The sequence below is a fragment of the Mus caroli genome, unplaced genomic scaffold, assembly GCF_978045245.1.
Source record: "Mus caroli unplaced genomic scaffold, Mus_caroli_1 scaffold_14, whole genome shotgun sequence".
Lineage (NCBI taxonomy): Eukaryota > Metazoa > Chordata > Mammalia > Rodentia > Muridae > Mus > Mus caroli.
Window position 1 is genome coordinate 107,021,145 of NW_028227269.1, and position 22,659 is coordinate 107,043,803.

General features: G+C 49.5%; 1 protein-coding gene across 2 annotated transcripts in view; it reads left to right on the forward strand.

Moving 5' to 3' along the window:
* Wdr25 (WD repeat domain 25) overlaps positions 1-22,403 on the forward strand; it is a 135,029-nt gene extending 112,626 nt beyond the window's left edge. For both annotated transcript variants that reach the window (XM_029484840.2, XM_021179104.2), the window contains 3 exons: positions 19,081-19,251; positions 20,419-20,559; positions 21,257-22,403. In XM_029484840.2, coding sequence (XP_029340700.1) covers positions 19,081-19,251; positions 20,419-20,559; positions 21,257-21,478 — 534 coding nt within the window. In that variant the 3' untranslated portion in view covers positions 21,479-22,403. The remainder of the gene's footprint in view (positions 1-19,080; positions 19,252-20,418; positions 20,560-21,256) is intronic.
* The last annotated feature ends 256 nt before the right edge of the window (positions 22,404-22,659 follow it).

A 22,659-nucleotide genomic window follows, 5' to 3' on the forward strand; every position in this document is an offset into this window, starting at 1 on the left:
CTCCTGCTCCCGCTTGCTTCTCCTCCCCAGTGAGCACCTGTGTCTGCTCTCTGTCCAGGTCAGTGGCACCGGGCTGCCTGCTGTTGGCTTGTTCCCACAGCCCCAGGCCTGTTCCTAGCTCACTTCTGCCATTTGGCCTCCTTTGGTTAGATGCCAGCTGTCTTGTGTGTCCCCATAGAGGTTCCTCCTTAGGAGCTTTTCCATAACCCCTCACCCCCACCAAATCCCTGACTGTAGCTGGCCTGAGGCAGCCCTTACTAGGGACACTCGGGAGCCTTGTTGTGCCGCCTTGGCAAGTGGACTTGGGTGACGGATGGTTCTCTCCTCCAGGACTCCGCCACGGACTCTGCCTCTTCTGACTTTAGGAGACGTTTGCAGTCCAGAGCTCTGTTCCACAGTGGCTGCAGCCTGTGCAGCTTCACCTGAGTGCACTCTCGTGTCTGTCCGTAGCTCTCCTGAGAGGGCGTGGCGCGTCCGGGCTGTGGTCACGTCGTGCCTGCACATTCCGAGAGACCATGAGCACTGGCCTAGAGCACACTGCTTGGCTTGTAACAAGAACTTTGAGTTAGTTTTTGAAAAAAGGTATCATGTGCTTCTTCTCCATCCACCTGCTCACTGGGCTCCTGCTGAGCTCCTGCTGTGTGCATGCTTTCCCCCTGTGTGCATGCCTCTGCCTGTGGCAGTGCTGTCCACTCACACAGTGCCAGACCAGACACCTCTATGGCGGCTTAGGGTTAGTCTTCTACCCCTCCCAAGCTCTCTCACTCTCCTCCTTCAGGACAGTGAGGGCTCCAGTGTCCAAGCAGTGCCCATGTGCCGGTAAGCTCCATCAAAGGGTGCCTGTTTTTTTTTTTTTTCTTATGTAGAATATATATGTATGTGTATGTACATGTACATACCTGATTATTACCATATATTATACAAAACATGGGTTTCATTGTGACATTTGTACATGAATATAATGTACAATTATTTTCTCTTCTCTCCCCTTCGCCTAGCAAATGCCACCTAGGCTGGCAGTAGCTGAGTCTCGTTCCCTGCTTTCTCTTACTCAGTATGAAAGGGATCATGAGCTATAGAGAGGGCATGCTGTGGTCCCTTGTAACTTAAAGTGGAGAGGCACTAGGGGCCCGAGGATGTCCTAGGACGGGGACAGATGTGGGTGGGCTAGAGAGTTGTGACTTCTAGGTGATTGTGATGACCCCAGCGGTATAAAGAGAAAGATGCCCAGCACCACTCAGTTCTCCAGCTGGCCCCTCCACTGTGGCTGGCCCCTCCACCGTGGCTGGCCCCTCTACCGTGGCTGGCCCCTCTACCGTGGCTGGCCCCTCCACCACAGCTCTCTGCACATATGCATTTGCATTTTAATGTGGTTTTCTCCAGCTTAATATCACATCATTAGCATTTCCCATACTGTTAAAAGACTTTTGGATGTTATAATTTTGAACAGTTATCCAGTGTGCCGTGATGTATTTAGCCAATCCTTTGTTGTATTTATTCCTCTCTGTTTCTTTATTACAACACTGAGCTTATCATCTAACCTCCTAGGTGGGGTGCTAGCCAGATGCATGCATGCGTGTCAGATCTGTGTATCTCACCTCCTTCCAGAGCAGCTGCCTGGCTCATTCATCATCTTGCTTGTTTGGGGCACTGTGAGGCTTATGTGGGCCTAGTTCTATCTGAAGAGGAGCCGGTGTGGAGAGAAGAGATGTGTACAGTGACCAAGGAAGTATCTGGGCTCAGAGTTCCAGGAGGAAGCAGGCAGAAGCTAAGGCCAGGGGAGGCTGCCTTCTTTCCCTCAAGTGCCCTGGGTCCAGCAGGTCCAGGTATAAAATTCCTCATCTCCTTACGCCTCCTCCCACCCTTTGTTTATTAGTCCCAGCATGCCAGATGAATACAGAAGTCGGATCTTGATGTCAGATAGGATGTAGGTAACAGGATGAACAGTGAAAGGAGAGACAGGGGAAGCACTGAGGTGATGGGCGGCGTGCCCTCGTGCAGTTGGTATCAGTAAGTAGGCCCTGCAGCCTGCTTGGTCTACCGTCATGCAGAGAATCCCAAGCCATTGCTGCTGTCCTCTGCATGTCCTCTGCATGGATCATATAAACATACCTCTGTCTCCCTTGTCTACACTGTGTATGCTCAGGCATGTGGCTACAGGAGGGTCCGTGGGTAAATGGATGTGACCCATTCATTCCTACCTCTGTCCCTTTGCAGTTTGTGTAGTTCAGGGTCTGCTTGTCCCTAGAGATGTCCTTGTCCCCAGTTCTGACCAACTTATCTCAGGCTCTCCTTTCCAGGAGCCGTGGCCTTGGAGGGCATAGAAGTAGGGGTGATGGTTATTGGAGGGCCTTGAGTCGGGGAGACATACTTGCAGCCCAGTCAAGAGCATCCTGGCCTCATCCGATTGTTCTGTGGGGTTCCTGGGATGTCAGGGCCTGATTTGGTGACCTCTGCAGTTTGATGACAGCTGGGACATGTCCCCATCCTCCTGTCCAGCCTGGAGAGCCTCTACACCTTCTACTGTGCTGCTTTCCAGGGCCAGGAACACCCGAGGGGCTGGCACATGACTGGCAGACCTTCAGTACCATGGAACTAGGGAGTGCCACTGGCCCTTCTGCTTCATCCCTTTCCCTCATTGTCTGGATTCATAATTTGAAATTTCACAGTGGCTAGCATGCTGCTTTTTCTGGGGGAATCTGATCACAGTCACAGCAGGAAGCAGCTACTATCATGGAGCGTAGCATGGCAGGTCAAGTATCAGGCTGCAGATTTGTCACAGCAGTAGTCAGGCCTCAGGCTGGCTGTGTGGTCCTGAGCAGTATACACCGCCTCTCTGAGCCACAGTCCTCATCTGTACATGAAGGTGCTAAACTAACCTTGACTTCCTGGAATGTCCATGAGGATTGTGGGTAATATGTGTGGCACACAGTAGGTGTTGTTTGCTCAGATGGTTACAGCAGACCCAGCCCTCCATGAGCTGGCTCACGGTGGTCGAGCTGTCTTCAGTTTGCTAATAGCGGGATAGATCTGTTCCTACAGCTGGGTGCACCCTGACTGCATCTGTGCAGTCAGCACAGGATGGTCACCCAGGGCAATGTCACGGCCAGCATCGGGAATCACAGGCCCTGGCCAATGTTTTCCTGCACCTTTGATGAATTTTTAAAAGGCAAAAGTGAATTAATTATTGCCAAGTAAGTGTGGGCACGCAGACTGCATGGAGAGGGGCTGAGGTGGAATCTTCAGTGTCAGTGGTGTGGGGTGTCGCCCACGGTGCCCTGAAATTGCCACTCCACATGGAAGCCTGGCCAGTGACACTCAAATGCCAGGGAAGGAGCTACTCAGGCCCCAGGCACAGCCATGGCAGGAGTGGGTCCTGGCTTCTGTTTGCATCTGTTCCTCCCCTCATGGGACAGCTCCTTGGGCTGCACTGTGAGGGTCACACCAGGACGACCATGTAGGCAGGAGCAGCTGGAGGTCACTGGGATGTCCTGACCTTTTTTCTCCCTCTCACCCTGGGTGGACAGTGCTGGAGGCTGGTGCCACTGTGTCAGCTGGGTATCCACTGGGTGTCTGCTGGGTGTCCGCTGGGTTAGGGGGCTAAAAGTCCTTGCCAGTCCTTGATGTGACTCAGCGGAGACCTTCCCAATGTCAGCAGTCAGCTCCTTCCTCAGACCTATGGGGACTCATGTGGGCTACACCTCACACTTCTGCCTGAGTCCTATCAGTTTAGGTTCCTCCTTATGGGGCCTACAAACAAAGAAGGGCTGAGTGGCCGTGAAATAGAGGATGCAGGTTCATCTCTACCAGGCCCAGATGTCACTACTAGGGAGGAAACTGGTTCCTCCCTGTTGTCTCTGGAGGCCATGCAATGGAGATGACAGATCTCAAAGGGGTGAGCTAGTGATTTCATATAGGTACATTTAGGGGTTTTAAGGTATGCATAGGAGTTTTCCAGGTAACAAGTCACATTAGGGGCATTTTAGGCCTAAGGATAGTGTCAAGCAAGGATATCGCAAATAAGAGAATATACACTAAAGGGTTGGGTGGCTAGAGACCACATAGTTTCTATGCATGCATGTGCGTGTCTGTGTGTACACATGCATGTGGGTGTACATTCTTATTCAGAGGAAGGTTAGGGAAGAATGTCAGAGCAGTGGTTGGAACTGGTCAGGACAGGGCCTCCACCCCAGCTGTCTGTGGATTGTGCCCAGAGCCAAACAAAGGGGGGCTTTGGATACTGGGACCTTCTCACATATCCTCCAGTGCTCTCAGTGCTCTCAGCTTGTCTCTGGGGAGCCTGCCCAGGCAGCCCATCAGTCACACCTAGGTGTGAAGGGGAAGGTGTCCTCCCGGCATATGGTTATTAACGTTCGCCATCTTTAAGCCTCATTAGGGAGTGTTAAATGCTAATGAATTTAGAGAGGGGTGTCTTGGGGCCTCTGTTTCCTTGGAAACATTTGAGAGCAGGTGCTTTATAATGAGCTGAACCTATTTTAAAAGTGAGCGGTGAGGGCTCTTTGATAGGCCAGCTCTCAGAAGCTGATGGGCAAGTGTGCACAGAGCAGCGAGGAGCTGTGAGGCCAGTGGAGATGCGCCATGCTCTCTGGAATAGCATCTCTCTGGTGGTTTCTATAGAAACGGCCAGCACCTAGGTAGGAGAGCAGCCCAGCTCCAGGTTTGCTTACGCAACACTGGGCACACCCAGCATCAGAAGGCTGGATCCTGTGGGCACAGGACAGATGCGCATCGCCGCAGCTGTACCACGCGAGCGATATTAATTGTGTCTCTTCTCCACCTACCCCCGTCCCCACCCTGCCTATTATTCAGGCCCAGCTGATGAAAAGGAGAATGAACATTTGTGAAGCTAATTCCTCCCTGCAGAGCACGTTAAAGAAACTTTTCATTACTGAAAAATTTAAATATCCACTAAAGTAGAGAAGCTACTTAATGACCCTGCACAAGCAGCACTTCTGAGTGGTTATGAGCTGGTGGCCAGCCTTGCTTTATTCTAATCCCACCCATTTCCCAACAGCCTCCGCCCTTCCCTTCCATCCCCTCTCCTCCCACTGGGTAATTTAGAAGCAAATCTCAGACATCCATTTTATTTGTAAATACTTTTTTTTTTAAGATAAGGACTTCAAAATTATTATAATACCATTATCCACTGTAAGACTTCAGCAGTAATTCCTTAATACCATCAAATATCCAGTCTGTGTTCAGATTTCCCTATAGCCTCCTAATTTGCCTTAAATAGTTGCCCTGTTCAAATCAGGACCTAAACATTTGGTTGATAAGTCTCTTCAGTCTTGTTTAATCTGCAGGTTTTCCGTATAATGTATTTATGGGGTAATAAACTGGTTGCCTGTCCTTTCTTTCCCCAGTCTCTCCCCAGTGGTGCCAACTCACATATGCCTCTGGTCTCCGTGAGTCTCATGAGCCGCTCCATCCGGCAGCTCAACCCTGCTGTGTGTACCCAGGTCTCCTGGGCAGCTGTGTTCTGTACCACGTGAGCTCTTGCCACCCACCCAGACATATTATATGTGACACAGGTTTCTCTACAGGTACCAGGTACCCATGTTCAGCCGTGGCCCAGAGTGTCCAACGGGAAATCTCAGAAACCAACTGAGCATTCTGAGTCTTAGGATGTCACACAGTCTCCTCCAGCCCACAGTACACACACTGTGTGCCACCTGCCTGCCAGTCACCCTGCTGCTCTCTCAGTTTTCACATGGTCTTCTGTGGCACCCGCAGTGCTTGTGTTCACATAGCCATGGCTTACTTAATAGTGATCCCCAAATCCAAGAAGAGAGGCGTCAACTACCCCACCTGTTGAAGTGAAGGTGTGAGGCCCTTCCCTCAGGGGTGGGTAAAGCTGTCAGAGGAAGGAAGAGTCATGTGTGGAGCTTGCTGAGAGCCAGCCCCGTGGTTTAGTCTGTGCTCTGGTGCTGTGAGCAGACACCATGACCATGGCAACTCTTACAAAGGACGACATTTAATAGGGGCTGGCTTCCAGGTTCAGAGATTTAGTCCCCTATTGTCATGGTAGAGGTATGGCAGCATGCAGGCAGAGTGTTGAAGAAGAACCTGAGAGTTCTATGTCTGGATCCACAGGCAGAGAGCGAGCCTCTGGGCCCAAAACCCACCATCGACGTACTTCCTCCAATAAGGCCACACTTACTCCAATAAGAACGTATCTCCCAACTCTTGTCAAGTAGCATGACTCCTTAATAACCAAGTGTTCAAGTATTCAATGGCCTGTGGAGGCCATTCCTAGCCGGACACCTACACTCTAGTACATTAAGACATTCCAACACTGCATGATCTGTCTAGCTTTATTATGGTACATCCTTATTGTTTGCGCCATTTAGTGTTCAGTTATTGGTATTGATCTCTCTTGGGATGTGATTTGTCTCACACGGGCTAAAATGGTATAGTCAGATTGGAGGTTGGGGTGGGGGCAAGATGTGAGACTCTGGAGTGGAGGGGTCAGCAGTGAAGTCACTGTTCCCAGAGACAGGTCACAATGGCTCCTGGGAGAGTGAGTTGCTCACTGTTTGTTATTTTGTTTTTCAAGACAGGATCTCTCCATGTAGCCCTGACTTGTCCTGGAACCTGGTTATGTAGACCAGGATAAATTCCACCTCACAAGAGATGTCCTGCCTCTGCCCCTAACCCTGAGTGCCGAGATGAAAGTGGGCACCACTTGCATTTGTAAAATGTTGTGTTGGCGTCGGATGATTTCCAGCCGGTTTCACTGCATTACTGGGTATTGCAGTGTATGTATTCTGTTCATAGATCAAAACAGTAACCCTTGGATTTCTGCCATGAGTCTAACCCAGCTGTGATACGCCATCCTCAGATGTGGCTGGAGTCACGTTGGCAATTGTTAAGGATTCTACATCCATGAGGATTATTGCTCCATACTTTATTTCTTGTCGACTTTTCGTGTGAAGTCAATGCTGGACTCAGGAAAGTCAACTGAGACTCCTCTTACATTTTTTTTTAACTAGTCATGTTGGCTCTAGTTCCTTCATCCTGTCTCTCTTTCTCTTCTTTTCTTTTCTTTTCTTTTCTTTTCTTTTCTTTTCTTTTCTTTTCTTTTCTTTTCTTTTCTTTTCTTTTCTTTTCTTTCTTTCTTTCTTTCTTTCTTTCTTTCTTTCTTTCTCTCTCTCTCTTTTTTTATCGGATATTTTCTTTATTTATATTTCAAATGTTATCCCCTTTCCCGGTTTCCCCTCCTAAAAACACCCTCCCCCTATTGCCTTCCCCATTCCTCCTGCTCACCAACCCACCCACTCCCGCTTTCTGGCCCTGGCATTCCCCCACACTGGGGCATACAGCCTTCATAGGACTTGACTGAGTACTCAAGCAAGGCCATCTGAAGCTGCATTTTCTAGTAGGAAGATGATAAAATAGTAATAATAACAGTAAAAAAATATAATAAGTAACCAAATACAACAATATAATGCCACACATAACAATATACAATAATATATCATAATAATGTAATACATACTATATATAACAATATGATATAATATAGAATAATGTGGAGTTAGCATAGCTTCTCCCTTGATCCTTTCAAGGTAGTGTGGATGTCATCTAAAATGGCTGGCTCTGCTGTCCCACACATGTCCACAGAGCCTGCGTCTTTCCTAGCTACAGCAGCTACCCGCTCTTCCTTCTGAGCGTGGCTCAGTGTCTTTCCTGTTGCAGGACATCCTTACGACTTTCTTCCACTTGGGTCCACTGACGCATGTCCTCAGCTCTGGGAACTGTCTTTATTTGCTCCAGCTTCTGTTGTATTCTTAGCTCCCTCTTCACACCGCCTTGTAGGCATGGCTGACAGCACATGTTTGAAGTATGAAGGAAGTTTCACAAACCTTGACATATATAGACATACATACATTTATATTTTTACGTGTATAAAAATGAGTGTAAAATAAAAAGGCCTTACCATGTAGCCCTGGCTGGCCCAGAAATCTCCATGCAGACTACAATAGCTTTGAACTGACAGCCTTTCCTCTGCCTCCTAAGTGCGTGGGTTACAGGCATGTACCACCATGTCAGCTACCTACATTATAGCTATATAGAGTATTCATGCATCTAATATGCATCTCCACATCAGAATAATTAATCTGCCCATCACCTTCAGAAACTGTTGTGGCCCTCTGTTCACTTTGGTGAGTTCTATAGTTCCAGCTTTATTTTATTATTATTTTTTTATTTTTTATTTTTGGTTTTTTGAGACAGGGGTTCTCTGTGTGTAGCCCTGGCTGTCCTGGAACTCACTCTGTAGACCAGGCTGACCTCGAACTCAGAGATCTGCCTGCCTCTGCCTCCCGAGTGCTGGGATTAAAGGCGTGCGCCACCACGCCCAGAAAAACGTGTAGCCCTGGCTGGCCTCGAACTTGTGATCCTCCTGCCTCTGCCTCCTTCAGCAAATCCTACCCGCGTGTGCCACCACTACTGGCTTTATATTGAAGTTGGGTTCAATTAGAATTAAGTTTGTATATGGCCAAGGTCGGATGGGATTTTGTATTTCTAACTGTGGGTGATCTGTATTCCTGTAAGCGGCTCCTCTCGCTGCCCCTGTGTGGGTCTGTCTCCGTGCTCTGGGCTCCTTTCCTCTCTATCTGAATTTCTGTGTCCCTCATAAGGAGTCTCAGGACTGGCTGGCACATGCTTCGTTCTTTGATGTCTGACCTGCTCTGATTTTGATCTCATCCTCATCTGATTTACAATCACCTTGTCCAACTCTAACAGAACGAGACAAAGTCTACTTGAACTTTGCTATTGTGTGTGCAGTTGAGGGAGAACTGAACTAAATGAGCCTGCGATGTCTGACCCTGGAGCACTCTTTGATACCGGTCAGGAATGCAGGTGGTTTTTCCTAGTTCCTGGCCAGGCTTATCCCTCAGTATTTACCTTGTTGATGCTGTGATTGAAAGTCATAGCGAGAAACAAGCTTTGGAGCTAGTTTTCAAAATTTCAATTTGTGATTGCTCATTGTTAGGGAAACAATAAGCCTCTGAATATTTGCCTTGGATTGTGCCGTTCTCCTACAGCCCCTGTTCTGGTGCGTTCTCTGTAGATGCTAGGTGGGCTCTTAAAAATAGGTAATCATGTCCCCTTGGAGCCCCAGTCCGTTTACTTGTTCTTTTCCAGCTTAGATGGATCGACTTACCTATTAATTACTTATTTTTCCTTGCTCTGGGCCCTGCCTCAGACATGTCTAACATGTTGTCTGGCAGCCCTGAGAGTGGCCAGCCTCGCCTGGGTCTTGGATCCTAGAGGGAGGGCAGCGTTCTTCTCCCTGTTGCAGGACCACTGACTGGCCCCTTTTCTTGATGTGCTGTTTAGTTTCAGAAATTAGTCTCCCCCCCCCACCTTATTTTCTGAGATTTTTAAGTTGCAAGTAGTTGGATTTTATTAGATACCATTCCTGCTTTAATTGCATTGTGGGTTTTTTGTTGTTGTTGTTGTTTCTTTAAATTCTGTCAAGGTGAGATTTGTCAGTTGATTTTCAAACATTAGCACACCCGTGTGTTTGTGGTGTAGACCTGCCGTAATCATGTCTTCCCTTTATGATTTGTGTATCTGCCACGAGGGTGTGGGTCTCAGGGTTCCTGGAACCTGCTGCGCATGGGTGTGGTGTTGGGGTGAGCTGGCAAGGGTGCCCTTCATCAGCTTTTTGAAGAAGTGGTTCTAATTGATGTAAATGGTTGCTGGAACTAACCAGTGAAGGCACTTTGCATGAAGTTGTCTCCAAGCAAAGGCTTGGAAATGTATTTACTAAACAAACCTATGACCTGTATTCCTCTGTGGGCGGGTCTTACTGTTGTTTCTCTCTCAAGATGGCTGCTCATTTCATCCAAGGTAGAAATGTGGATGGGATATTTGTCTCGATGGTATTTTATATCTGAATTATTGCTGGAGTCATCTTCCTGTCCCACTCATCCCTGATGCCGTGGGGTAAGACGCCCCACCCTCAGCAGTCCATTGAAGTTTTACAAATGTCATCTTTCAAAGCCGCGTGTTTTGGTCTCACTTGGTTTTTGTTATTTGTTTTGCGTTCCGGAGAAACGGGAAGTTCTTTTCTATCCTCTTTACCCTCTCGTCCTCCCACTGTGGAATTTCATTCTCTCTTCTGTCTCCAGTTCCCTTCCATTGGAGCTGAGGTCACTGCCTGAGACTTTTCTTCTGTTCGATCAGCACTGCCAATTTCCCTGTAGACATCACATCTTTGCTGAACATTGCGGATGTATTGTGTTTTTATGTTCATTCAGTTTGAAATACTTTCTCATTTCCTTTTTGATTTATTCTTGACCTGTGGATTATTTAAAAGTTTGTATTTAGATTCCCTGAACATGAGAGTTTTCCCCAAATGCCTTTGTTATTCGTTTCTGACTTAATTCCACTGGGGGTAGAGGATGTACATTGCATATTTTAGTCCTTTTAGATTGAGACTTGTTTGATCATCTAACGTGGTCTGTTTCGTGCTGCCCTGTGTGCCGTATACTCCATTCTGTCAGCTTGGTTGGCAGTACTGGGTGGGTCTTCCATACTCTTTTTGTCTCTGTTATTTCTATAGGAGCAGCTATGCTGTGGTTTCTATAGGAGCAGCTATGCTGTGGTTTCTATAGGAGCAGCTATGCTGTGGTTTCTATAGGAGCAGCTATGCTGTGGTTTGAATGTATGTTTTTCCATATTCACGCTCTAGAGCATGAGCCCTTCGGTGATTGTAATGCTCATTTTTCTTGTTGCTGTGACTTGAGAGGAAGCAACTTAAGGAGCCTTTCCTCTGCTTCACAGTAGGAGATGGATAACCCTTTACAGTGGGGAGCACATGGTGGCCTGAGCAGGGGGCTGGCTGGTCACATTGTGTCTGCAGTCAGAAAGCAGACAGTGAACAGGAAGTAGAACAGGCATGGAATCTCCAGCCCCATCTGTCAGTGACCCACTCCCTCTAGCGAGTCTCTATCTTCAGAAGGTTCTGCAGCCTTCCCTAAGGGCCTCGCCATCTGGGGACCCAGTGTTCACACAGCCTACGAGGAATTTCACGTTCAGACAACAGTGATGTATTTACAGATGGCTCCAGGGTTAGTGGGACGGCTCAGTGGGTAAAATCAGTGGGTAAAGGTGCTTGCCACGTTAGTCTGACAGTCTGAGTCTGACTCCCGAGACCGACCCACATGGAGGTGGCGGGGGAGGACCAGCCCCGCAGAGTTGTCCTCTACCTCGCACATGAAGGTGCTAACACGTGTGATATAAATCATAGTAGTAAATTGTAAAGCAATTTAAAATGAGAGGTTAGAGCTCTGATAGGTGACTGTTAGGAGATGGATGTTCTTTCAAGTGGAGTTAATGTCCTCGCAAGGGTCAGGGGGGACTCATCAGGACCTCCCACTCTGCTCTTCCATGTCTCCTGCCCTGTGGAGACAGTGTTTGTCTCCTCTGCTCCCTCTGCCTGGTGCCATGGCAGGAAGGTGCAGAACCTCACACAACACTGTGTCTTCTGGCGCCTTGATCTTGGGCTTTCCAAACTGCAGAACTGTGAGAAATATCATTGTCTTATTCCACAGTTACCCATGGAACTAGAGCAAGGTGGCTGACGCTGGCCACTTAGAGCAGATCTGATTCCTTCTCAGTTCTCTTGGTTTGGAGTTCACTGCTTCTATTTGAAGTTCTGTACTAGTTGCCTGAGGGCTAGGATTCTTCTTTTCTGCCAGGAACAAAAGAAGCTGTGATGAAGGAACCTTCTGCAAACCCTATTAGCACATTAAAGCGTTGGTGGGCGTGGGTGGGGAGGTTGGAATGTTGCGGGTCCACAGCCTAATTACAGTTTGTCTTGAGTGATCTTTATTCTCCTACATAGCCGTTCCTTGCCCATTTCTGTGTCAGACCTAATGTTCTATGACTAACAGATAAAAACCTTCAGAATGTATTAACTTTACAATACCCTAGTTTCTACTAACCAAAAGCCGGAGAATAATCAGATGGCATCCAATGCCAGTATTTGGGATTCTCTGATTTGCTATTCTGTTTCTACAAAAAAACTTTATGAAACTGCTTCTCAAGGAACATTGGAATAGAATTGAAGGAACCCTAAATCTGTGTTATAGATTTAAGTTTGTTTGTTTTTACGTTAATCTTTATTTATTGTGTTCGGGCACTGTGTGGCACTGTGTGCCACCGTGAAGGTGAAAGGGCAACTTGTGGGAGTCAGTTTTCTCCTCTCACCATGTAGGTCCTAGGACTTGAATTCAGTCCATCAGGCTTAGGAGCAGGCACCATAAGCTGCTGAACTGTCTTACCAGCCCTGTGTTGAAGAGTTCTTAACAGCTGCCCTCCTCACTCATGGACCTCTTTTCTGGAAGACTTATATACAGACTTTCAACTTTACCGCCCCATGATACATGGTTATTATCTTTGGTGGGCATAGCTATTTTTATAAAGTTGATAACAAAGCTTGTTGTACATCTCATAAGCCCTGTTCTCTTGGGTTGCCTTTGTAAATGGCTCGGTTTGTCCAGAGAAAGCAGGATGGTCCTTCCAGGAGCCCTGTCACCCCATCACTTGTGGTAGTTGTTAGTTTTGTGTCTCTGTGATCAAAGCACATGACGAGGAACAATCCAGAGGAGGGCCGATGGGCTCAGGCATGGTGGAGAGGGTGTGGCAGGGCCTCAGCAGTACTGGGAGTGGGAGAGACCATCCATCACAGCAGACCCGCAACAGGGAGGAGGCCAGAAGCCAGGCCTGCCCCTGGTGCCCCTCTCCTGAAGGTCCCCTGCTCTCCCTAAATGGCACAACTGGCAGGGGGGATAAGCACTTAAACCATGAGCCTGTGTGGCCTTATAACCCTAGCAGGAAGCCACCCGGTCCTGAGATTTTCACCCTCGGGTCAGTGGGAATATGCAGGGTCCCATCCGTCCTGTAGGAAGCTGTTAGTGTGCTTGGCCTGTTCAGGTCTGGTAGTTTATGTCACAGGCCTGTGTAGTGTCCTAACATGAGGAATGACCTGATCCTGGTTTGTCTTACCTGTCAGAAAGATCCCTGGGCCTAACTGGGCTCCCCCTGGCCTCCTGGCAGAGCTGGCCGCCTTTGCTCTGCACACTCTGGAAGTCGCCCTATCAGCAAGTGTCTGGGTTGTGGTTGTGAGATAAGCTGACAACTCCATCTCTTAACTGTTCCTCTTCTCCACATTGGCTCTCCCAGTGTTAACGCAGCCACGCTGGCTTTCATTTGATTAGCTTTAATACGGTGCGCCTTTCAACCAAGCACTTTGAGTCTATCTGTTTCGTTTGATTTAAAGTGGCTTTATGGTGATGAGCCCGTTGAGTCTTTTTTTTTTTTTTTTTTCATTTTCATTTATTTATTTTTGAAACAGGATCTGGCCTCAGACTCCTGGATCCAAGCAAGCCTCCTCCCCAGCCTCCTAAGCAAGTTGGCCTGCAGGTGGTGGCACTACATCTTGCTTTGCTGGAACTTCAGGGGAAACAAAATAAATCCAATGTGATAGGTTGTAGTTAGTGGTTTAAATAATTTACATACAAAGTGATTATCGGTGTGGTTAAATTGGGCCCTACGTTTACTGCTTCCCATTTTGTCTTGCTTTCCTTTGCTGTTCTTTTCCTGTCTCCTTTGGATTACGTGAGCATTTTCTGTTGTGTCATGGGCTGTTCCTTGGGTGAGTGCCCCCAGGGCTCATATCTACTGCCCTCCTCCTTTCTCCTTTCTTTCTCCTTCAGGAAGCCCACTGATGAGATAGTTAAGGCTGTATTTGTTTTGACTTTGGCAAAGAAATTGTGTCATAACAGCGGGCTTGCTTAGGATGCTTGCTGATAATGAGGCTCCACTGTATGATTTCACCTGTCCTGCCAAGCTTTCTGTAGCTGCTCACTGGACTTCCCAGCCCACCAGCTCCTGTGTGCATTTCTTCAGCCTTTTGAGTTTTGTTCAGAGCTTTTAGTGCAGCATCTAGATGGTAGGCAAGTGAAAGAGACCCTTCTGGGCTTGGTGTGCTGCATTTCATCTTACTGTTGTGCAGTGGTCCCCTGCCCCCATGCTGAGATAGTTCCATGGTCTGAATAGAATTCCTCTGCAGTGCCATGTATACCACCAGGACTGTGTGACAAACTGTCACCAAATGTGTGCCACAGCTATGGCAGTTCTCAAAGTCCTGGACTCTCACCAGTGCTGTTCTCAGGAGCCTCACTGGGTTTAGGGACCACAGTCAGCTCTCTGGTAGCCTTCAGTGTCCTCTGCTGTCAGTGGACAGAGCTGGGTAGTATCAATTGTTTGTTTGTTTGGTTCTTTGAGACAGGCTTTTCTGTAGCCATGGATGTCCTGGGACCAGCTCTGCAGATCAGGCTGGCTTTGATCTTAGAGATCCATCCACCTACCTCCCAGCCGGCCAGCAGTGTTTTTGTTGTTAAGACAGAATGCATCATCCCTCCTGACTCCCAGTTCAAGTGTAAGCTTGCAGGCTTTGTTCTTGCACTGCGTGATTATTTTAAACTTTTTTTTTTTCTGGGAAAATTTTATTTGCATTTACCATGGCATTTTTCTTTCTGGTATTAGCAATCGATGGCTGGGAAATGCTCTAACCTTCTGGTAAGGTTTTTGTTGCTGTTGTTGTTGTTGTTCACAATGTATATCCACTCAGGACTGCCACCAGATTGCTGATTTTCCATTAATAACATGTATTCAACTAAGGAGCTGGCATTAAATTACCGTGCTTTAAATTCTCTTAAAAGCAATCCTATTTGTGCGGTTAACCTACCAAATCAATACTTGGTTAATTTGATTTGCTTAATTATGCCTTCACATTTTAAAAATTGCTTTTTAAGTTAATTTTGTAGTATAATTTAATTTAATAAAATATGTCCATGAGTCTAGAGAAAGGGTTGGCAACCAGAGCCTACAAGCCCCATCTGGCCTGTGACCTGCTTTTATATGGCCCCTGGGCTAAATGTGGGTTTTATGCCTGTAATCAACTCTAATATGTGCGCATTTGAGCTCTCTCTCCTGAGAGCGCGCGCACACACACACACACACACACACACACACACACACGAGTACTTAACCGCAACAGTGACTCAGTGACTGTACATGGTTCATGAAACCTAAACTGTCTGTCATCAGTGATCCTTATTCATGAGTGAAGTCTACAAAGTAACATCTTTTTTAAAAAGGATTTTTATTTAGATGCGTGTTATGTGTGTAAGTATGTATGATGTATGTATGTATGTATGTATGTATGCATGTACATATGTATGCAGGCCAGCCAGCCACATGTGTGCAGGTGGCCCAGGAGGCCAGAAGGGGGTGTTGGATTTTCTGGGAGGTTTCGAGCTGATGTGGATGCCGAGAGTGGAGCCTAGATCTTCAGGAAGAGCAATACGTGTTCTAACCACTGAACCATCTCTCCAGCCCCCAGAGAAATAACCAAATAACCCCGGTCACCCCATCTCCCTCATTCTGTCCCCTTCCTCTACTGGTAAAACATACTGGTTTATTTTTATTTGAAGCTTACATTTCTATTGTGTGCGTATTAAATGGGATCTCAAGCATCTGCTGCTTTGTGACTAAGGATGACTTTGAAGCCAGGCGGTGGTGGCGGTACCCAAGCCCTCGTTGAGCTCTCCGTGGCATACGCTGGGCTTTCCCCAGTTCTTCACTGTCTTTGACATGCTGACATCTTGGCGTCCTGCCCACCCGTGCAGCTCTATAACCAGTTGTTGGGTGTGGGGTGGGCTGTGGGTTGCAGGGTGCCGCACGTCTGTAGTGTTGCCCCGGGGTTGCCTGGCCCCTCCTCTCTGAGTCTGTGCATCTCTGCCAGCAGCTTATAGCTATCCAACACCCTGACACCACCCAACAGAGGTGCTGTCAGACTCTGGGAGTTTGCTCATTTAATAGGCAAGGGATGACATTTAAGTTTGCTTAAATTGCTCTTGTTATAAGCAAGGTCGAAGCCATTTCCCTGTCGATGAGCTGCGTCCTCTCGCCATCTTCTGTGGAGCTCAGGCTTTCTCAGAGGCTGCTGGTGTTGCAGATGGTAACCTTTGCATCTAATGCCCCTTACAAACGCCTCTCCCACGTGGCTGCCTGTTACTCGTTCGTTATTTATCTGCTCTTGTTCTGCCTGTGAGTGAGCTGTGTTAGTTACTCGCCACTTGGTCAGCCGGACTGGCTTCTCTCTCACTGTTCCTGGCTGTAAAGCTGTGTCTGGGAAGTACCCCAAGGCCTGGCCCGTAGAGAAATCCAGTCACGTTGTCTTCTCTGATTTATATGTTTTCCTTTGTTTTATTAGTATAAAGTTTTGTTGCTTCTCTAATGTCTACAGACGTTTTAATGGTCATTCTCAAAGCTCTGTGACTGACTCGGCCTTAAGGACAAGCCCTACAAGCATGCTCTAGAGCTGGCATGTGTAGACTGTCACATTCTCACACTTGAAGAAGCCCATATGCCTGTTATCAGGGAAATGGAACAATCTGCGAGCTGAGACCTGGGCCATAGCCAGAACCTCACTGGAACGGCCCATTCGATCCGAGAGAGCCGGGGCCTCAAAGAGGCAAGGCTGTGCCTTGGTCGGCATGTACAGTCCAGCGGAGTCCAGGTTGATTGTCTACAGGCGGTCTCAATTCTCCAGCTATGACACAAGCTGTCGTCTACCTTCCCCACAGCCAGGCTTTTCCAGTGGGTCTGCAGTTGCCAGTGGAGGCTCTCCTCCTTGGCTCCAGTCCTGAGGTAGGGCGTGCCAGCTGCCCAGGTAATAATCAAGGTTGCCGTAAAACTCCCCAGCCTACAGGGTATGTCTCAGCGGGAAGGAAAGTCTGCCGTGCGGTGATGAGCACTCCGAAGGCCAGCTTCCTGCCCACAGCTGTGCCTCATTGGCAGGGTTCATCTGTAACACGGGCAGTTTCCCAGCCATTTGCTTTTATGGTGCCCTAATGAACTGTGCTATTTGTAGCCATTCTGAGAAGATGTGTGCCTTTTGTTCTGGTAAAGTTTACTTGGAAGGTGCAGGGTATAGGTAGCTCTGACATGCATGGCAGATGGCCCCTGGGTATGCCTTTCTAGGCTGTTGTCCTGACTCAGAAGGGGCTGTTGTTCTGAGTTAGAAAATACAGGGAGAGTCCCAGGTGCCTTTATCATTCCCTGGCCTAACCCAAGGAGGCTACAGGGCATGTGCTCTTAAGGCCACACATAACCCAGGGCACACATGGTGACCACTAACTGCTGTCCTCTATGACCTGGCCGGCTCTGCACGGATTCACCAAGGAGAAGGATCCGGGCCACCTGCAGAGATGTGTCTGAGAGGTGAGATGTGGCCAGACCAGTTTCTCACTCTGTAGTCACTGGTGTTCCTAGTTAGCTCTTGATGCCCGGCGACCTGGCCTGTGATTGATGGCGACAGTTAGAGGGGAAGGGTGAGCAGAGGTATCTTAACATGGCCACAGAGTCCCATAGGACATGGGAGAAGGGGTCTGAGGGTGGTGGGATTGGACTGTTTAGGGATGAACAGGGGCAGTGAAGACCCCCAGAGCCAAGGGGAGGTCTCAGTTTGCTTGTTGACCCCTCTGCCCACCAGAAAGCAGCACTGTGCTTGAACACTGGGTGTTGGGTAAGCTTGTGGGGCAGATATTGGGGGCTGTGACATGTCCTGCCCTCCCCAGGTTCATGCCTAGCGGGGGTTTATCTCAGCAGCAGTGTGGGTCCTGGATGCCCATGGATTCTGGTCTCGTGGGATGACACACAAGAAAGCAGGCAGCTCTTATAGCTGGAGACGCTCCTAGAAGCATCTGTGAGGGGCAGACTGTGGCCCTGTCCTGCCTTCATGTCTCTGCAGGGCTGGCCTCTCCTCTTCAGGGCTTGGGGGGTGGGTGGGTCTGATGTCACTCCAGTAGACGGCTACTTGTGAAGAGGCCAAGTCATTTGTTGCCCACGTTTGCCCCTAGTAACTTAAAGAGGCAGGGACTGGCCAGCAGACAACCCAGTTGTGAGCCCCAAGGGAAGCAGCTGGGATGGGTGAGGGTTGGCCTCACCTCATTTGGTAGCCAGCAGAACGGATGACCCCAGAACTGTGTGTCTGCTGTAGCCACATGGTGGCGCCGAGAGAGCTGATAACCCTGTGACCAGTGCCTGTGGGCTGCCTGTGCTTCCCTTCCAGACAGCAGGGGCTGGGTTTGGCATTTGGCATCATGCCCTGCCCTGCCATGTTGAGAGCTCATTCGGTGGAGGTGCCCTGAGTCCTTGTGCTGGACCCCGCTCGTTCCTACCAAACCCGGCATGTCAGAGCAGGACGCGTGGAAGACAGTGCAGGGCATGGCTCCCCTCGTTTAGGAGTGGAGGCTGCGAGATACCCGGGATGATCCTTAGAAAATAAAGCACAACTTTAAAAGTCAAATGCATTCTGCTGGGTGGCTGTGGCACGGGCCTTTAATACTGGTACTCGGGAGGCAGAGGCAGGTGGATCTCTGTGAGTTCAAGGCCAGCCTGGTCTTGAGAGCAAGTTCCAGGAAATAAAAATCAAAACCAATGTAAGCTGCATTCTGAGACTTGAGTCCTAAGAACACTTGTTCCCTGTGTCATTGCTACTCATCCAGGGACAGTAGTCCAGGTTTTGTAGCTGTGAGCTACGTGACACGTTCAGGCCCTCTCAGAGGAATGACACCATCATTGCTGGATGGCGCTATTCATTAGGTACTGAGGTCAAGGTGGGAGCCCCCATCCCTAATGTGAGTTCACTGTATATTGCTGTTGAGGGACCCTGTCAGCCCCGGAAACAACTGCCGCTCACTGTACCTGCCCACATACTGACAGAGACGGTGGGCATAACCAGCAGGTCAGCTTGCATCTGACAGGTCATTGGTTCCCAAGAGCAAACAGCTACGGCCTGGTGAGGTTGGAAAGTCACAGGGATTCATCTATGCCGGGGCTGCGTGGAGTGTGTATAGCTCAGAATAGGTTCACTGGCCCTGCCCATCCTGAGTACTACCTAACACTCCTTGGCTCTCCCTGGGTGAGCATCTTCCCCACGCCCACCATGGTGACTAGTGTCTACTCTTACAGGTGGTGAAAGGCTACAAGGCCACCATCCAGCAGACCCTGGACATTCTCTTCCTCCAGGAGGGCTCTGAGTTTCTTAGCAGTACGGACGCATCCACCCGGGACTCTGCTGACCGAACCATTATCGCCTGGGATTTCCGGACTGCTGCCAAGATCTCCAACCAGATCTTCCATGTGAGGAGCCTCGGATGGAATTGTTCTGCACATCAGCCATAGGGGGTTTCCTGCAGCCCTGGGGTGGGGTCCTGGCTCCTTTCTGTCTGGGGCAGGGGGAGATCATTTCTTTGAAGTATCTAGGACAGGGGTAGTCATAGGTCGGGTCTAGGGCTACTGCACAGTGGCAGCCTCTGCTGACTGCCCTTTCTGGTCCAGCCGCCCATGACTTTGATAATAGCACCTCATGGAGTACTAAGAAGGACAGAAGAGAGAATGCTTATAAAGATGGAGCATAGTGTCAGGCACAGAGTCCTCCCTGATAGTAGAATTGTCATGACCAACCCAGCACCATCATCACTACCAACCTCACCGTTGCTGATCACCACCTCTATCACCAGCATTACCATCACTGCTGCCACCACATCACCATCACTATGGTTACCACATCACCATATCACCATCACCATGGTCACCACCTCCACATCAATCACAATCACTGTGGTCACCTCCACCATATCACGATCACCATTGTTACTACCTCCACCAGATCACCATCACCATGGTCACCACCTCCTACCACATCACCATCACCATGGTCACCACTACCACATCACTCACCATCACTGTGGTCACCTCCACCATATCATGATCATCATTGTTACCACCTACACCACATCACCATCACCATGGTCACTACCTCCACATCACCATCACCATGGTCACCACCTCCATAGCACCATCACCACGGTCACCACCTCCATAGCACCATCACCATGGTCACCTCCATCATATCACTATCACTGTGGTCACTACCACTAACTCCACCACCATCTCCATGACAACCATGATAGTGGTTACCACCGCCATCACTGTGCTCACTATCACTGCCTTTTGGTTATGTTCTGTATATGTGACACACGCATGCACACACACACACACACACACACACACACACACACACAGCACCCTGGTTAGCCACTGGGATCTGCAGAGCCGCAGGATAAAGCAGCAGAGTGCTGTTCTAAAGCTCCTGAGTGTGTGGCAACTTTGTTACAACGGCAGCCACCCACCCAGCCTCTTAAGCCAAGGCCCAGGAGACATGGCCAAAGCTCTGAGAGCAGGGGCTCCGTGGGAGGCAAAAATCCCCTGTGGTAGCCGTCACCCCTCCATGTCCTGCTCTTTCAGGAGAGGTACACCTGTCCTAGCCTCGCCTTGCATCCAAGGGAGCCTGTGTTCCTTGCGCAAACCAATGGCAACTACCTGGCTCTCTTTTCCTCTGTGTGGCCCTATCGGATGAGCAGACGGAGACGCTACGAAGGTCACAAGGTACCTCCATCTTTGTTACTAAGGCCAAATGCTGACCATTGGCCCCAAAGCTTCCAGCTAGGACACGTGGATCCCCTGGGCACTCTGCTGCCCAAGTGGATGATTGCTGGCTCTGTGGACAAGGGTCCACTCAAGGCCCAGGACACATCTAGTGCGCAGCCACAGAGCAGGAGAGCATGCCCGTTCACGTGTCATGGGGGTGGGAATAGGAGCAGGGAGAATAGACTTGGGAGCCTTTTCTCTGTGTACTCCTTTTCTGCACAAGGCCTGCTTTGCTGAGCTGGAAGAGGCTAGGGAGTGACTCTGTAGCACCAGACCCCAGCTCTGCAGAAACTGCCTCACCTGGCTCCCATTCCCAGGACACTGTGGCTAGCGGCTGCCATCCGTGAAGATCACACTGCACAGTCAAGCTACAGACTGCGTTTTAATAAGTGTGCCGTTTATGCTGGGCATTCATAACTGTACTGGAGACCTGCAGCCCATGTGTCACAGGACTGCTGGGGCTGGTGGCCTTGGGACACCAGGTCACACCTCCACGGTGTAGGCACACAGCAGGAGCGCAGCTTCTCACCTCAGGGTCACTAAAGATAAAGTCAGCCCTGTGCTTAGCAGCTTCTTAGCCTCAGCTCATTCTTTGCAGCGTGGGGTGAATCATCATCCCTCACAGGTAGCTCTGTCTGTCTGTCTTTCTCCACAGGTGGAAGGCTATGCGGTGGGCTGTGAGTGTTCCCCATGTGGTGACCTGCTGGTGACAGGCAGCGCTGATGGCCGGGTTTTGATGTTCAGTTTCCGCACGGCCAGCCGGGCGTGCACACTACAAGGGCACACGCAGGCCTGCCTTGGCACCACCTACCATCCTGTGCTGCCTTCTGTCCTTGGGACCTGCTCCTGGGGAGGAGACATCAAGATCTGGCACTAACTGGCAACTGAGACCCCGCCCCTGGGTAGGCGGCCGGAGGTTAGGCTGCTCCCGAGAGCTGCTGAGCTTCAGTGACTCGGCTATAGAATGGGGGTGAGAAGCCGTCTCAGCGCAAGCGTGTGTTAGTAAAGGCGTTTGTCAGTGACTGGTGGGTGACACTCAATCAGTAAGTGTGTGCTCTGTATGGTTTGGTTGGTTGATTGGTTTTTTATTTGTTTGTTTTGTTTCTGGTTTTTCAAGACAGGGTTTCTCTGTGTAGCCCTGGTGGTCCTGGAACTCAGGCTGGCCTTGAACTCAGGGACCCACCTGCCTCTGCCTCCTGAGTGCTGAGATGAAAGGTGTGTGCCACCACGCCTGGTGTGGTTTTTCTTAATGTGATTTTGGCAATGAACACATATTAGCAGTGTCTTCCTGCCTTCTTACTGCAGATAGGGGAGCTTGAGGAGCGACTGTCACCTGCTGGTCCTTCGGACAGTGAGGCTCTGGGGCTTGTGACTGCCCAGGAGCTCAGTGCACTACAGCGCCCCCCACCACCACTCCACTATAAGACACTAACAACTGTGTTTCTTCCTACCCACCTCTGGTCCTCTAACCTGCTGCCTGCCCACTGCCAGGTGGGTGGTCTGTGATGGGCAAAGCTATGCATCTGTCCTGAAGGAGTGCGAGGAGAGGCAGGGACTCAGAAGCACATAGAAGGAAGTGTGGCACGAAGGGAGTGGAACTGTTGGAAAGGATGCCGAGGATGAGGAGGCGTGGCCTTGTGGGAGGAAGTGTGTCACTGGGGGTGGGCTTTGAGGTTTCAGAAGCTCACACCAGGTCCAGTGGATCTCTCTCCACCTTCAGATGGGGGTGTAGAACGCCTGCACTCTGCCATGCTTCCCGTCATGATGATAATCTGAATGATGGCCCTCTGAATCTGTAAACCCGCCCCAATTAAATGCTTTTTAAACTAAGAATTGCCGTGGTCATGGTGTTTCTTCACAGCAGTAGAACAGGGACGAAGACAGGGAGCCTCGCTCCCTAGGGGCCTGGAGCAGGCCTATGAGTCTCAGACACTATCAGAATTGTAACTAGGATGCCCGACGGCCCAGGGACTCACTCACAGGTTGGGGTGGGTATCATGGTACTTAAAAGAGGTAGGGAGGGGCGGGGGGAGGAGGAGGAAGGAGGGGAGGAGGTCT